The sequence below is a fragment of the Melanerpes formicivorus genome, unplaced genomic scaffold (genome assembly GCF_026170545.1).
Source record: "Melanerpes formicivorus ecotype bairdi unplaced genomic scaffold, bMelFor1.0.p_v2 SCAF_119, whole genome shotgun sequence".
NCBI classification, from domain to species: domain Eukaryota; kingdom Metazoa; phylum Chordata; class Aves; order Piciformes; family Picidae; genus Melanerpes; species Melanerpes formicivorus.
The window spans coordinates 1,171,867-1,186,217 of NW_027142471.1; the positions used below are offsets into that span (position 1 = coordinate 1,171,867).

A 14,351-nucleotide genomic window follows, 5' to 3' on the forward strand; every position below is an offset into this window, starting at 1 on the left:
ACAGGCCACGCCAACACAATGCTGCCTGGCATCTCTTTTGCCCTCTTACCCCAGCACATTAAAGGAGTTGGCCAAGCTGAGCAGGTGTCTGTGACATGAGGAAGCGAAATGGAAGCTTTGAGGAGCCCAATGGCCAGGCAGTGCCATGTGCTGGGAGGTTTGGCTTTGGAGCTGAGTCTGCTGGAAAATTACTGCCCAGGTGCAGTGCCTGTGGGCCTGGGGCGGTGCAGGAGCAGTATAAAAGGGACTCCTTCTGCTCACTCTCTCATCCACTCCTCTGGTCTCCATCTCCTTGGAACAAGGTGAGTTTGGAACCCTTTCTTCTCTTTCTTGTCCTCTTCCAGAATTTTGAAGTGCATAGCCTGTTTTAGACTGGGTTGTTGGCACACCCGGAATGGGAGAGGGAAAAAGACAAGAGGTGTGGAGACTCACAAGTTTGGCTGAGCAGAGTTCAGGGCTAGGTAGAAAACTCCCTGGGATTGCAGGGAGCTCTTTAGGGCTCTTTAGGATTGACAGAGCTCCTTAGGGCTGAAGCAAAGGAGAAAATCTTGAATCTCTTTACAATGACTCTAAATCTTTTCTCTGTTTTGTGGCTTGGTTGCATCAAAATGGGACAAGAAATTGCTCCTCATCTACCCCTTGTGTTCTCTTTCCCCCTGTCCTCTCTCCTAGGTTCATCTCCAGCCCCAGCCATGTCCTGCTACAGACCCTGCCAGCCCTGCCAGCCCTGCGGCCCAACCCCACTGGCCAACAGCTGCAATGAGCCCTGTGTCAGGCAGTGCCAGGACTCCACCGTTGCCATCCAGCCCTCCCCCGTGGTGGTGACCCTGCCCGGCCCCATCCTCAGCTCCTTCCCACAGAGCACTGCCGTGGGCTCCTCCACCTCTGCTGCTGTTGGCAGCATCCTCAGCTCTCAGGGGGTGCCCATCAGCTCCGGGGGCTTTGGCCTCTCTGGCCTCTCTGCCTTGGGCAGGGGCTGCCTGCCCTGCTAGAGCTGCTGCCCAGGGCCCTGGGCAAGGCCCCCAGGACCCCAGCTGATGCTTCTCCCTTGGGCACGCAGCATCCTCTTGCTGCTTCCCGAGGGGCTGAGCAAGCCCAGCAGCCCTTGCCAAAGGACAGGGCCAGCCTGGGCTCTGGCACAGCACTGCCCATGCCTGCCTGTGCCCTCTGACACTCTCTCCTGGCCCTCCCGTGGCCTCCTTCTCTTCTGCTGCCCTGGCCTGGCAGCAGCAGCACAAAGCCAGTCTAGGGCGGACCTGCTGGCCCTGCTCCCTCTGTGGGGCAGGCAGATGGACAGCTGCTGGGAGTTCCACTACAGCCATGGAACACAGAGTCCCTGCTGCCCCTGCTTTGGAGCTCCCACCCTTCTCCACCATGCTTCCCACATTTGACTCATTAAAGTTCTGCTGCATCCCACCCCAGATTTCTGTCTCATCCTTTCTCCTGCAAATGCTCTCCAGGAATTGCAGGAGGAGCAACCTTACTCAGGGCTGTGTGCCAAGATTTGGCAACATCCACTCTGTCTTTTTGCTTTCACAGAATGCATCTCCTGTGCAGGTCATTTGACCTTGCTCCTTTTATGTCCAATCCACCTTTTGGAAGAACTGGAATTATTCTGTTGCCCTCCTCAAATACTTCTCCTGCTTGCTTGTCCCACAGGATGAGGCAACTGAACCCTAAACCCTCTTGCAGAGCCCCTTTTCAGCAACTGCCTCCCCCCCTCCATTCACCTACACAGGCTTCCAGTTTCAAGCTGGGTTCACCATCCTAGTGCCTGTGATCAGGAGGAAGAACCAGAGAATGCCATGTAGGATGCTCCCGCCTCTTCCTTCCACAGCAGAATGGAACTGGCTGCATGGGGTATTCCTCGCAGCTAAGGAGCTGGGATGTGGGGACAAGGGCAGAGAGAGATTTTCTTCCAAATGTCAGGAAGAGGAGGATGTTGAGTTACCATCTGAGCTGAGTTAACGACCCCCCCACTCCCCATCTCCTCTCTCTCCCCATCATAGGATAACAGAATGGTAGAGGTTGGAAAGGACCTCTGGAGATCGTTGAGTCCAACCCCACTACTAATGCAGCTACACCTAGATCAGGCTGCAGCAGAACTCATCCAGGGGGGTTTTGGAAGTCTCCAGAGGACAGTCCACAGCATTTCTGTGCAGCCTGGTCCACTGCTCTGGCACCCTCAAAGTTCTCCTTAAGTTCAAGTGGTATCACTTGTTCTTGTTTGTACCCATTGCCCCTTTTCCTATCCCTGTTCACCACTGAAAGGAGTCTCATGACCTCATGACCTTCCCCTTTCAGATATTTACATACATTTCTAGATTGCCATCTCAGCCTTCTCTTTTTGAGTCTAAATGCCCCAGGAGTCTCAGTCTTCTCGCATGAGATGGATGTCCAGTCCCCTCAGCACCATCACGGCCCTGGGATGGAGTGGTCCCCAGGTCAAAGTCTTTGTGTCCACAAAGCCTTTTTAAGGGGAGCCATTGTCTATCTCTCTCTCTCTTCTCCTGCTCTCACCTGCCCGAGACCCTCCTCCTGATGCTCCTGGTGCTGGTGTAACCACGTGGTGAGACCTATTCCATGCTGCTCCAGAGTCTGAAGGAATGCATCTCAAGAGAATCCATCTTGCCTCCAGAGAATCCTTTGCCAGCTGCTTTCGTATGTATTTTTATTTACCCTTTTTCCTTATACCTTTGTAAACTTCATTTTACACATAGGATTTTATATTTTATTAAACTTAACTTTTTACTTCCAAATCAATTCAAGTCTGTTTCTTTTTTGTAGTTTTGCCTCTCTTTTCTCTTAACTAATTTGCTTTTTGCTACTGTGAAAAAGGGAGGGGGGAGGCGATCTAAATCTGTTCCATTTGAGTTTTTGGACTCTGCTAAAGCTTAAACCACAACACACAGCCCTGTGCCTCTCTGACCCCACTGCTGTGTGTGTGCCTAGAGGCCTCGTGGTAGGCAGCCTGTAGTGCTGGCCTCACACTACTCCGTTCCCACTCTGCCTGCATCCTGGAGCACAGCCACATGGCGCAGCCTCGCTTCACGCTGCCTGCAGCCTGGAGAAGACCAAGTGGCACAGCCCTGTGCTGCCACTGCTCCTGGCAGTGTGTGCCTGCTGCCAAGGCACTTGGAGCAGCTCCTGCGACAATGCCACAGTTTCAGGCCAGGGAAAGGGTGATATCTCTTCCCTTAAGCACATGTATTTCCCACTGCTTTCCCTCTGCCCCAGCCCAGTAGAATGAACTCACTTCATTACCGTTTGGCATGGTTTCACCTTTGAAAATGCCAAGGAATTGTCTGAACGTTAGCATGACCCCACCCAGGCCCCCATCCAACCAGGGTTGGGAATGGGAATACCAAATTGTGACACACATCTGCATACCATGTGTTGGTCTATGGTATGGAATGTCCATTTGATGAGCCTGGGCCAACTATCCTTGCTGTGTTCTCTCCATGACATTCCAGCATGGCCAGACATCCAGCCTTTTGGAGATGGAGCAGGAGACAAAGCCTGGCTGCTCAGCAAACGCTGCACAGCAAACCCCAGAACACTGCTGTGTTCTCAAAGCCATTCCAGATACAAGGAAGCAAAAACAGTAAGAGAGTTCAGGTGGTGAAGCTCAGCTCCATCTTGGAAAGAGCCTGCCCAGTGCTGATCTCAGTCACTGCACATTCAAGACCAACAATGCCTGCCAAGATCCAATTCTGAGCAAACCCTTTCTCTCAAATCATCTTGGGAATGGATCAGCAAGGAAAAGGATCACACAGAGGCATGGGGTAGAATGCAGACGAACTTTAATGAGCTAAGAAAGAGAGATTAGGTCAATCTGAGTGGGGATATCAGTGCAGGGAGCAGCAAGGAGAGACAGTAAGCTGTGCTCCACAGAGGTGTTGAAGTTGGCAACAGTGCTCACCTGCCTGCCCCACAGAGGTAGCAGGGCCAGCAGCTCCTCCCTAGACTGGCTTTGTGGTACTGCCAGGCCAGGGCAGCAGAAGAGAAGGAGGCCATGGGAGGGCCAGGAGAGAGTGTCAGAGGGCACAGGCAGGCATGGGCAGTGCTGTGCCAGAGCCCAGGCTGGCCCTGTCCTTTGGCAAGGGCTGCTGGGCTTGCTCAGCCCCTCAGAAAGAAGCAAGAGGATGCTGTGTGCCCAGGGCAGAAGCATCAGGTGGGGCCCTGGGGGCCTTGCCCAGGGCCCTGGGCAGCAGCTCTAGCAGGGCAGGCAGCTCCTGCCCAAGGCAGAGAGGCCAGAGAGGCCAAAGCCCCCGGAGCTGATGGGCACCCCCTGAGAGCTGAGGATGCTGCCTACAGCAGCAGAGGTGGAGGAGCCCACGGCAGTGTTCTGTGGGAAGGAGCTGAGGATGGGGCCGGGCAGGGTCACCACCACGGGGGAGGGCTGGATGACAACAGTGGAGTCCTGGCACTGCCTGACACAGGGCTCATTGCAGCTGTTGGCCAGTGGGGTTGGGCCGCAGGGCTGGCAGGGCTGGCAGGGTCTGTAGCAGGACATGGCTGGGGCTGGAGATGAACCTAGGAGAGAAGACAGGGGAAAAGCAGAGAATGTGAGGGAAGGGTGAGCAGCAATTTGTCACCCCACGGTGAGAGAGTCAAGGAGGGAGCTGGAGTCAAGAGGTGGTGATGGAGTTGAGAGGTTCACAGGCTTCCTGTTTCCCTCAGCCCAAAAGAGCTCTGCCAAAAGCAAGTGAGCCCAAAGGAATCCCTGCCTGGCCCCAGACCAGCAGACACCCCAGTCAAATCCCCAACTTCCTTCCATGCATCACTTCTACTCCCTTCCCTCTGCCATCACAAGCAGCTACTTGTCACACCTTGGGGAAAAAGGTAAAGGAAAACAAGCAGCAGGAGGAGGAGAAGGGGGAGCAGAAAGGTTTGCAGACTCACCTTGTTCCAAGGAAATGGAGGCCAGAGGAGTGGATGAGAGAGTGAGCAGAAGGAGTCTCTTTTATACTGCTCCTGCACCGCCCCAGGCCCACAGGCACTGCACCTGGGCAGTAATTTTCCAGCAGACTCAGCTCCAAAGCCAAACCTCCCAGCCCATGGCACAGCCTGGCCTTTGGCTTCCTCCACGCTGCCATTTCACTTCCTCATTGCTGAGGGGACCACTGGGCCACAGAGGATCCTTTGAAGTGCCAGCATGAGACATCCAAGGATTTAGACTGCAGGAATGCATCACTGCAGGCAGAAGCTCTGCTCCAAGTGCTGGAGGACTGTGTGTAGGCAGGGGACATGGGTGTGGGCAAATCTGGGGAGCTTGTTTGCCATCCCTGTTAAGGCCACACAGATCCCCTCTCAGGGAGGATCATCCTGGGCGCACAAATGCTCCCAGGCCTGATGGCACCACGCATCCTGCCCCCTTTCTCCTTTCCTGCTTGAGTGCACAAAGTCATCCCCTCTGGTGCCAGTCTCTGGGGGTCTCCAATGGCTGCCTTCAGGAGGCTGAAGAGGCAGCACTTCTCAATTGCTCAGCCAGCCTGGTGGAGTCAGGTCCCTCCTCCCCACAGGAGAGCGGTGCTGGGGCTCAGCTCACCCTCCTCACACCCCCATGTGCTTTGGCTACACACTTTGGCCCCTGGCCAGGAGCAGAGACTTTTTCATCACATGAGAACCAGCCTGCAAGGCCATTGGGTTGTGGGAACTCTTACAAGGAGGTCATGCCAAGGGCAAAAGCCATTTGGGCTGCCTCAAGTTGTGTACTCAGGTACAGGCCAGAGCCTGGAGCAGTTTTCCTGGGTTATGGGTGGAGCTGCCCTGGCCACAGGGGATCCAGCCCTGCTTAGGACAGGGACCTGCAGACAGCTCACTGAGAGTGGGAGTGGCCATGGAGGGGGAGAGGCTGTCCCTGAAGCTTGGCTGCTGGAGGCATTCCCTTGGCCTCCTGGGACTCCTGCCAGCTGCCTCCATGCCTGCAGGGCAGGGAAGTGAATCTCTTCCTTGATGTGCTCTGAGACTTCTTCTTGTTCCATGGTGCTCCTGAGCACGTCTCCTCCCTCAGCATCCCCAGGCATGTGCAACCCCAAGATCCTGAGCTCTCTCATTTACTGGGGAGTTCCCTGCTTCCCTAATGCTTCTGCTTTGTGCTGCAGGCTGAGGAGGGCTCTGTGGCCTTGGCATGATGAAGCCCTAATGCCAGGAGAATACCTACCAGATGAGACCCGGGGATGGGTCCCAACCAGTGGCTTTCCAACCTTTTCCATCACTCCATGGAGCATCCAGGAGAGCTCCTCAGCATGGCCTGGACTCTCTGGCTAGGGAGATGAGGCTTGTGGATCTTGACCCTCCCACTGCCCAAGGTTCTCCCCAAGGCTCACCCCCCTCTCATCAGAGAGGAGAGCTGAGGCCTCTAAGATTGCAGATTAATGCAGTCTCCAGTCCTTCCTGACACAAAAGGTTCTTCCCTGCCCAGTCAAACACTCATCCACTCTCCTTTGTCACACCAGAATCCTCCTGGGGGACAGTCCCTTAGCTCTAAGGGCATTGAAAGTGACACTGCAGGGACAGCAGATAACTCTCCTGAGGACATGGTGTCAGATCTCACACACTCCTGTCTGTACCATCTGTATCAAGGATCCCACACCTGCCTGTCCTCTGCTCCAGGTAAGCCTTTCCTATGCTGAACTTCCCAGAGAATGTCCAGATCGTGGTCCCTTCACATCCCATTGTGCCAGTACAGACCAAGGCCAAAACTCCTTGGAGTACCTCCACCTTTCCTGCATCTCCTCTCCCCAGTACAGCTTCCTCCCACAGCTTTTGTTGTCAACATGCATGGAAGAGGAAATTCTGAGATCTCCATGCCAGCAGGGCACTCACAGACCAGGTGTGCTTTTCCTTCCCTAATCCCAGCCCTGCACACTCAGCCTTGCAAACATTCTCCCCAGAGCAAAGGGGAACAGACCAGAAACCATAGGCACAGCCAGTCCCTTGGCCTCTCAAGCAAGCACATGAAAGGAGCTGGCCTGGCTGAGCAGGCATCTGAGAAATGAGGAAGTGAAATGGCAGCATGGAAGAAGCCAGAGGCCAGGCTGTGCCCTGGGCTGGGAGGTTTGGCTTTGGAGCTGAGTCTGCTGGAAAATTGCTGCCCAGGTGCAGTGCCTGTGGGCCTGGGGCTGTGCAGGAGCAGTATAAAAGGGATTCCTTCTGCTCACTCTCACATCCACTCCTCTGGCCTCCCTCTCCTTGGAACAAGGTGAGTAGAAGTCCTTTCTCTTCCTGCTCCTTCTTCTACTCTTCTTCCTTTGGGACAGCTCAGCCCACACCTGTTCCTATGTCCCATGGGAGTTTTTGGAGGTGCTTTGCATTGGAAGGGGGAAGGTGCAAAAGTTGTGCCAGATCTGAGCAAACCCTTGGTTTGGTGAATCCCTGCAGGGCTCTTTTAGGCTGAGGGAAGGTGAGACAGGTGGGACACCCTGCACAGTCCCCAGCGCTCTCCTCCAGCTCACAACTTTCCTTCCCTTCAGTGAGCATTCAGGCTTGTCCTCTGCGAGCTCTCACTCTCTGCTTTCCACCTGTTCTCTCTCCTAGGTTCATCTCCAGCCCCAGCCATGTCCTGCTACAGACCCTGCCAGCCCTGCCAGCCCTGCGGCCCAACCCCGCTGGCCAACAGCTGCAATGAGCCCTGTGTCAGGCAGTGCCAGGACTCCACTGTTGTCATTGAGCCTCCTGCTGTGCTGGTGACCCTGCCCGGCCCCATCCTCAGCTCCTTCCCACAGAGCACCGCCGTGGGCTCCTCCACCTCCGCTGCTGTTGGCAGCATCCTCAGCTCTCAGGGGGTGCCCATCAGCTCCGGAGGCTTTGGCCTCTCTGGCCTCTCTGCCTTGGGCAGGAGCTGCCTGCCCTGCTAGAGCTGCTGCCCAGGGCCCTGGACAAGGCCCCCAGGGCCCCACCTGATGCTTCTGCCCTGGGCACACAGCATCCTCTTGCTGCTTTCCGAGGGGCTGAGCAAGCCCAGCAGCCCTTGCCAAAGGACAGGGCCAACCTGGGCTCTGGCACAGCACTGCCCATGCCTGCCTGTGCTCTCTGACACTCTCTCCTGGCACTCCCGTGGCCTCCTTCTCTTCTGCTGCCCTAGCCTGGCAGCAGGAGAAAAAAGCCAGGCTAGGGAGGAGCTGCTGGCCCTGCTCCCTCTGTGGGGCAGGCAGATGGACAGCTGCTGGGAGTTCCACTACAGCCATGGAACACAGAGTCCCTGCTGCCCCTGCTTTGGAACTCCCACCCTTCTCCACCATGTTTCCCACATTTGACTCATTAAAGTTCTGCTGCATCCCACCCCAGATTTCTGTCTCATCCTTTCTCCTGCAAATGCTCTCCAGGAATTGCAGGAGGAGCAACCTTACTCAGGGCTGTGAGTCAGGAAGTTCTTCAGCCTGGCTGTGCAGTGACACAAGCTTGCATGAAGTATTTGCAGTCATGCATCAGTTCACCCTGCTCTGCCTCTGGCTGTGGTGAAGCCTCTCCATGTCTCCCACTCCCTGCCAGCTTCTCCAGGGCAACAAACTGCTCACTGTTGCTGCTGCAGTGTCTGCAGAGGGAGGGACCATGTGGGGGTGGTTCATGGTGGGGTAACACATTCCTGCTGCCACATTGGTGAGGACAGTCCTTGGTACCTTATTGATCCTATCTACAGGGACCTGGCAATGTCTGCTCTGTCTTTTTCTTTCCAAGAAATGCTTCTCCTGCCAGGTCCTTTCACCTTGCTCCATTTATGTCCAATCCACCTTTCAGTAGAACTAGAATTATTTTGTTCTCCTCCTTAAATACTGATACTCCTGATTGTTCATCTCAGAGAATGGGGGAACTCAGTTCAAAAAGTCCCTTTTCAGCAGCTTCCTTCCCCCTCCAATCTCCTACACAGGCTCCCAGTCTCAGACTGGGCTCACCATTGCTCTGACCATGGTCAGAAGTAAGTCCAAGAGGAACACATAGGATGCTCCTGGCTCTTCCTTTCATGGTGAGCACAGAAGGATGGGACTGACTCCATGGGGTGCTCCTCACAGCTGAGGAGCTGGGCTTTGGGGACAAGGCCTGAGAGAGATCCAAAAGGATACAGGTGGCCATTTGGTAGAGCTGCCTTAGAAACAGAGATAGAGGAACAGTTTCCTGCTTTGTGTGGTCTTTCAAGGGAGTCCTTCGTGGTGTGCTTGTTAGATGTTAAAGACAAACAAATGCCAAATGCCACTGCAACAGTGCACCAGTACTGCACCAACCAGGACTCTGTGATCCTCATCTATAGACTAATTTGACAACTGCAGAGACAAAAGATGATCTTTAAGGCTCACTCAGCCTTCTTTTCTCCAGGCTGAACAGCCCCAACTCCTTCAGTCTGTCCTCATAGAAGAAGTGCTCCAGCCCTCTGCTCATCCTCGTGACCCTTCTCTGGACACCTGCCGGCACCTCCAGATCCCTCTTGTAATAGGGGCTCCAGAACTGGACACAGTACTCCAGGTGGGGTCTCACTGGAGCTGAGCAGAGGGGGAGAATCACCTCCCTTGACCTGCTGGCCACACTTGTCTTGATGCAGCCCAGGGTCTGATTGGATTCTTGCCTGCCAGTGCACATTGAGAGCTCCTATTGAGGTTCTTGTCCACCAGCACCCCCAAGTCTCTCTCCTCAGGGCTGCTTTCCAGCCAGTCCCTGCCCAGCCTGGATTTGTGCCTGGGATTGCCTCCACCCAGATGCAGGACCCTGCCCTTAGTCTTGTTGAACCTCATGAAGTTGGCTTGTGCCCTCCGCTCCAGCCTGTCCTGGTCCCTCTGGATGGCCTCCCTTCCCTCCAGCATGTCTGCTGCACCACACAGCTTGGTGTCATCAGCAAACCTGCTGAGGGCTTACTCAATGCCACTGTCCATGGCACCCACAAAGATGTTGAACAAGCCTGGTCCCAGGACTGATCTCTGAGGGACTGTGCTTGTCCCTGGCCTCCACTGGGACCCATTGACAGCCACTCTTTGGGTGCAGCCATCAAGCCAGTTCTGTATCCATCTAGTGGTCACCCATCAAACCCCTGTGTCACCAGTTTGGAGACCAGGATGTGGAGCGGGACAGTGTCGAAGGCTTTGCTCAGTGTGACCATTTTAGGCTGTGCCTTTAAGAAAGGAACAGTTGCTGGGACACTCTGGCTGAATGTTTTGAAAATATTCAGATATTCTAAATGAATTTCATTGGTAGATATGTAAAATGCCACTTTAAGTTTTAGTTCAGTTTGAGTCTCAGTTCTGTTCTGTCTGCTTTTTCAGCCTGTCTGCTTCTGAGCCACAGCTGTGGGACGGAGTTAACCTTGAGATAACAGATAAGAAAAAAAATAATTCTTGCATTCACTTTGAGCTAACAGAATTTCCCTCCTTAATAATTACCTTTTCTATCTCTCTAATGGGAAAAAAGGGACGTAGGGGGAGAGACAGGGTCCAGGTAGACGACATCAGTTGCTCGCCCTTCATCTATTAATGTTGTCACCTGTTCAGAGAAGGCCACCAGGTTGGTCAGGCAGGATTTGCCCTTGGTGAAGCCCTGCTGACTGTTCCAAATCACCTCATCACGATTCTTCTGAGTCAGTAGTGCCTCCAGGAGGATCTGCTCCATGATTTTTCTGGGCACAGAGGTGAGACTGACTGACCTGTAGTTCCCTGATTTCTCCTTCTTGCCCTTTTTGCAAATGGGAGTAAGGTTTCCCCTTTTCCAGTCTGTGAGGACTTCCCCAGACTGCCATGACTTTTGGAATATAATAGAGAGGGGTTAGCAACCTCATCTGCCAGTCCTCTCAGTACCCATGTGTCTTGGTCTGGAGAGGGAAAGAGACTCAAGTTCTTTTAGAACATTCCCGTGATGTGAAATTAGAGGCACAAACGAGGCCAAAATATCAACAGCTAGACTATTTATTACATAAATAAAGTGGACATAAGAAGGGGAGAGGGAGAAAATCGAGAGGGAGAGAGAGAAGAGAGAGAGAAGAGGAAAGGAATTATATTATCACACCCCTCATCCCCCCCAAGACAGTTAAAGTCTGTGGAGGAAAGGTGCTGCAGGAGATGTTGGGTCTGTAGAGAAACGGTGCTGAGGCTTTTGCTGGAGAAGAGCTGTGGTCCTCTGGGGAGGTGTTAGGTTGGTACAGGAACGGTGCTGAGGCTCTGGCTGGAGAAGAGCTGTGGTCCTCTGGGCAGCCTCTTTTCTCCGGAGCTGCATTGTCCTGGCTTTCCCTTCTCAGCAGCATGGTCCGTCTCCTGTGTTTTCCTTCATCTCCGTTTTTCTCCTCTGTTTCTCTCTACAAACCAGCAGTTGCTCAAGTCTTTTATATAGTTTTTAGTCCTTAGGTATGTATTCAAATATTGTCCCTCAGGAATTCCAGGGGCAGGTGTGCTGGGTTGAGGCAGCCCCCTTCCCCACCCCTGGCAACAATAAACACTCAGACAAACGGATTGCAAAAGTGATGGAAAGTTTAAATAGAAAGCAGTGAACCTTTACAGAAAAGCAAAAGCAGAGTGACAAAGAAAAATCCCAAAGCAGACCCAGAGAGACCCCATCCCCACCTGAGGGTACATCCGAGACCCCCAGGGCTCCTTCTTCCCCCTCCCACTGCTAGGCTAGTCTCAGCTGGCCAGATCTGAGACTGCCCATCCCCCCGTGGCCTTGGGCCTAGCCAGGCCCAAAGCCAGGAGACATCTCCCCAGTTACCGGCTGACGGAGGAGGAAGAAAAGAGATAGTGCTAGACTCCGCACTGGATCTTATAGTGGTGCAAAGGATTGTGGTAGGAAATACTACATAATTTCCTGTGTCCACCCCTGGGCTGGATTTCTGGACACAGGAAGTAAACACTGCAGGGGGGCACCCAGCTCAAACTGTAACAGCAGGAAATAATCCTTAGGGGTCGTTTCCCCGGAAATCTTTCTGTGTGTTGCTGTGTGTTTGGGCTAGATTTTGGATGGGGGGGGAATCTCCGTCTCCCCTGTCTCCATCCTGACAAGCCCCCCACATTCCTTACACATCAGGAAACAGGTGGTAAAACCCGTTGTGTCACCCTGACCAGGGTACTCAATGGGTGGAGATTATCTTGCCCTGAAGGCATGAATGGCTGGGTCATTGTTGTAGGCCTGATGTGGCCCAGTGAGCAATGTTATCTTTGCACCTTCCAAAAGTCCTTAGTGGCTCTGCCCAATACATATTGTCTGGGCAAACAGCAAGTGATTTTATCTTTGTTGAGTACACCAAGAGAGACAAACTTATTAGTCTCTCACACCATGGGTGTATCCCGTTGGGTCCCATGGACTTAAACACCTCCAGGTTCTTCAGGTGACCACGAACCTAATCCTCACTTACGACGGGCAGTTCTTCCTCCTGGTCCCTGCCATTATCTTCCATGACTCCAGGAGTGTGGCTAGAGGCCCTTGCAGTGAAGGCTGAGGTAAAGAAGTCATAGAGAACCTCAGCCTTTTCCATGTCACTTGTGACCATGTCACCAGTTTCCTTTCTGAGGGGGCCCACACCTTCCCTAGTCTTCTTCTTGCCATTAATATACCTGTAGAAATTCTTAGTGCTCCCTTTAACCTCCCTGGCTAGATTCAAGTCAAACTGTGCTTCTATGATTCCATAACATTTGCACTGCATTGATGACATCATTGTGTGGGGTGACACAGAAGTTTATGAGAAAGGGAGGAAAATAATCCAGATTCTTCTGAAGGCCAGGTTCACCATAAACCAAAGTAAGGTCAGGGGACCTGCAAGAAAGATCCAGGTTTTAGGGGTAAAATGGCAGGACAGGTGTCACCAAATCCCAATGGACATCATCCACAAGGTCACAGATAAGTCTCCGCACACCAATAAGAAGCAAACCCAGGCTCTCTTGGTTGTTTGGGGTTCCTGGACAACGCAGAGAGCTTGGTTGTCAAAGTATGTCATGTAGATGCCCCTGAGTTGAGCCACTGAAGAACATCACAACAACCAGCAGGTAGATCAAGCTGCGTCATTAAAGTGGCTCAGGTAGATCTAGGCCGCCAGCATAAAAGTGAATTATTTCTAGCTCAATGGGCCCACGATACCTAAGGCCATCAAGGAAGAGATGCACTATAGAGATGGGCTCAGGATCAAGGGGTGGACTTAACCATGGACGCTATAGCACAGGTTATCCATGAGTGTGAATTGTGCTGCAATCAATCAGGCCAAGCGGATAAAACCTTTATGGTGTGTGTGGGGGGATGGCTGAGATAGAAATACCGGGCAGCCTGGCAGATTGATTGCATCACGCTGCCACAAAGATGGCAAGGCAAACACTGTGTGCTTACAATGGTAGAAGCAACCACTGGATGGCTGGAAACATATTCAGTGCCCCATGCCACTGCTCAAAACGTCATCCTGGGCCTTGAAAAACAGCTCCTGTGGTGACATAATGGGCTGCCCAGGGAGGTGGTGGAGTCCCCATCCCTGGAGGTGTTAAAGAGCAGATTGGATGTGGCACTTGGTGCCATGGTCTAGTCATGAGGTCTGAGGCGACAGGTTGGACTCAATGATCTTTGTGGTCTCTTCCAACCTTGGTGATACTGTGATACTGTGACATGGCAGCCCAGGAAGAGTTGAGTCGGTAATGGAACTCCTTTCTGAAACAGCCTCATAGAGAGTTGGGCCAAGGAGCATGGCATTGAGTGGGTGCATCACATCCCTTGCCACGCTCCAGGTGCTGGCAAAGTCGAGCGCTACAATGGCCTGCTAAAAACCTATCTGAAAGCAGTAGGAGGAGGGACTTCAAACACTGGAATGCACATTTGGCACAAGCCACCTGGCTGGTCAAAACCACAGGATCTACTAACCAGGCCCAGCCTGCCCAATCCAAGCTGCCACCTGCTGCAGAAAGTGATAAAGTTCCTGTGGTACATGTGAAAAATATCCCAGGGAAAAAGGTCTGGTTTAGTCTTGCCCAGGTCAAAGCAAACCCATTTGTGGGATTGCTTTCACCCAAGGCCCAGGATCTACCTGGTGGATAGTGCAGAAAGATGGAAACGTTTATTGTGTGCCACACAACAATCTCACTCTAGGTGAGAATGCACAGTAAATTGTACATGGATTCTGACGTTAACTGCTGTTGAGCATGATACAGAATAGTGTGGGATAAGGGGTGGAGTATGTAATGGATTGAACCACATAATAGTCTCCTGTATCAGAATCAGGAATTTACAAATGCACAGCATTTATAGCTGTGCAGAGTTATGACCTCCATAAAAATCAAAAAAGAAAAGCAAAGGCAGGAGAAAGAGTGAGGCAGGAAGTTGACCCTCTTACAGAGGGCTGTGGACAGGAACTGAGAGTGGAACTTTGACCAGGTCTCCCTGCCCACCTTGGTTTGGGCTTC

General features: G+C 52.9%; 2 protein-coding genes across 2 annotated transcripts in view; both read left to right on the forward strand.

Moving 5' to 3' along the window:
- The first annotated feature begins 288 nt into the window (after positions 1–288).
- LOC137456225 (feather keratin 1-like) overlaps positions 289–14,351 on the forward strand; it is a 50,665-nt gene continuing 36,602 nt past the window's right edge. Inside the window, exon 1 of the mRNA XM_068167523.1 lies at positions 289–302. The gene's annotated coding sequence lies outside the window, so the exon portion shown is untranslated. The remainder of the gene's footprint in view (positions 303–14,351) is intronic.
- LOC137456256 (feather beta keratin-like) lies at positions 6,543–7,862 on the forward strand. The gene is made up of 2 exons (XM_068167555.1): positions 6,543–6,618; positions 7,543–7,862. The coding sequence occupies exons 1-2, from the start codon at positions 6,543–6,545 to the stop codon at positions 7,860–7,862; spliced, it is 396 nt and encodes a 131-aa protein (XP_068023656.1).

What these genes read in the sequence shown, in the direction of transcription:
- LOC137456256 (XM_068167555.1), top strand. Translation starts at nt 6,543, where the DNA reads ATGGTGTCAGATCTCACACACTCCTGTCTGTACCATCTGTATCAAGGA. An exon ending in CTGCCTGTCCTCTGCTCCAG is followed by an intron (nt 6,619 to 7,542) that starts GTAAGCCTTTCC and finishes TCTCTCTCCTAG; the next exon opens with GTTCATCTCCAGCCCCAGCC.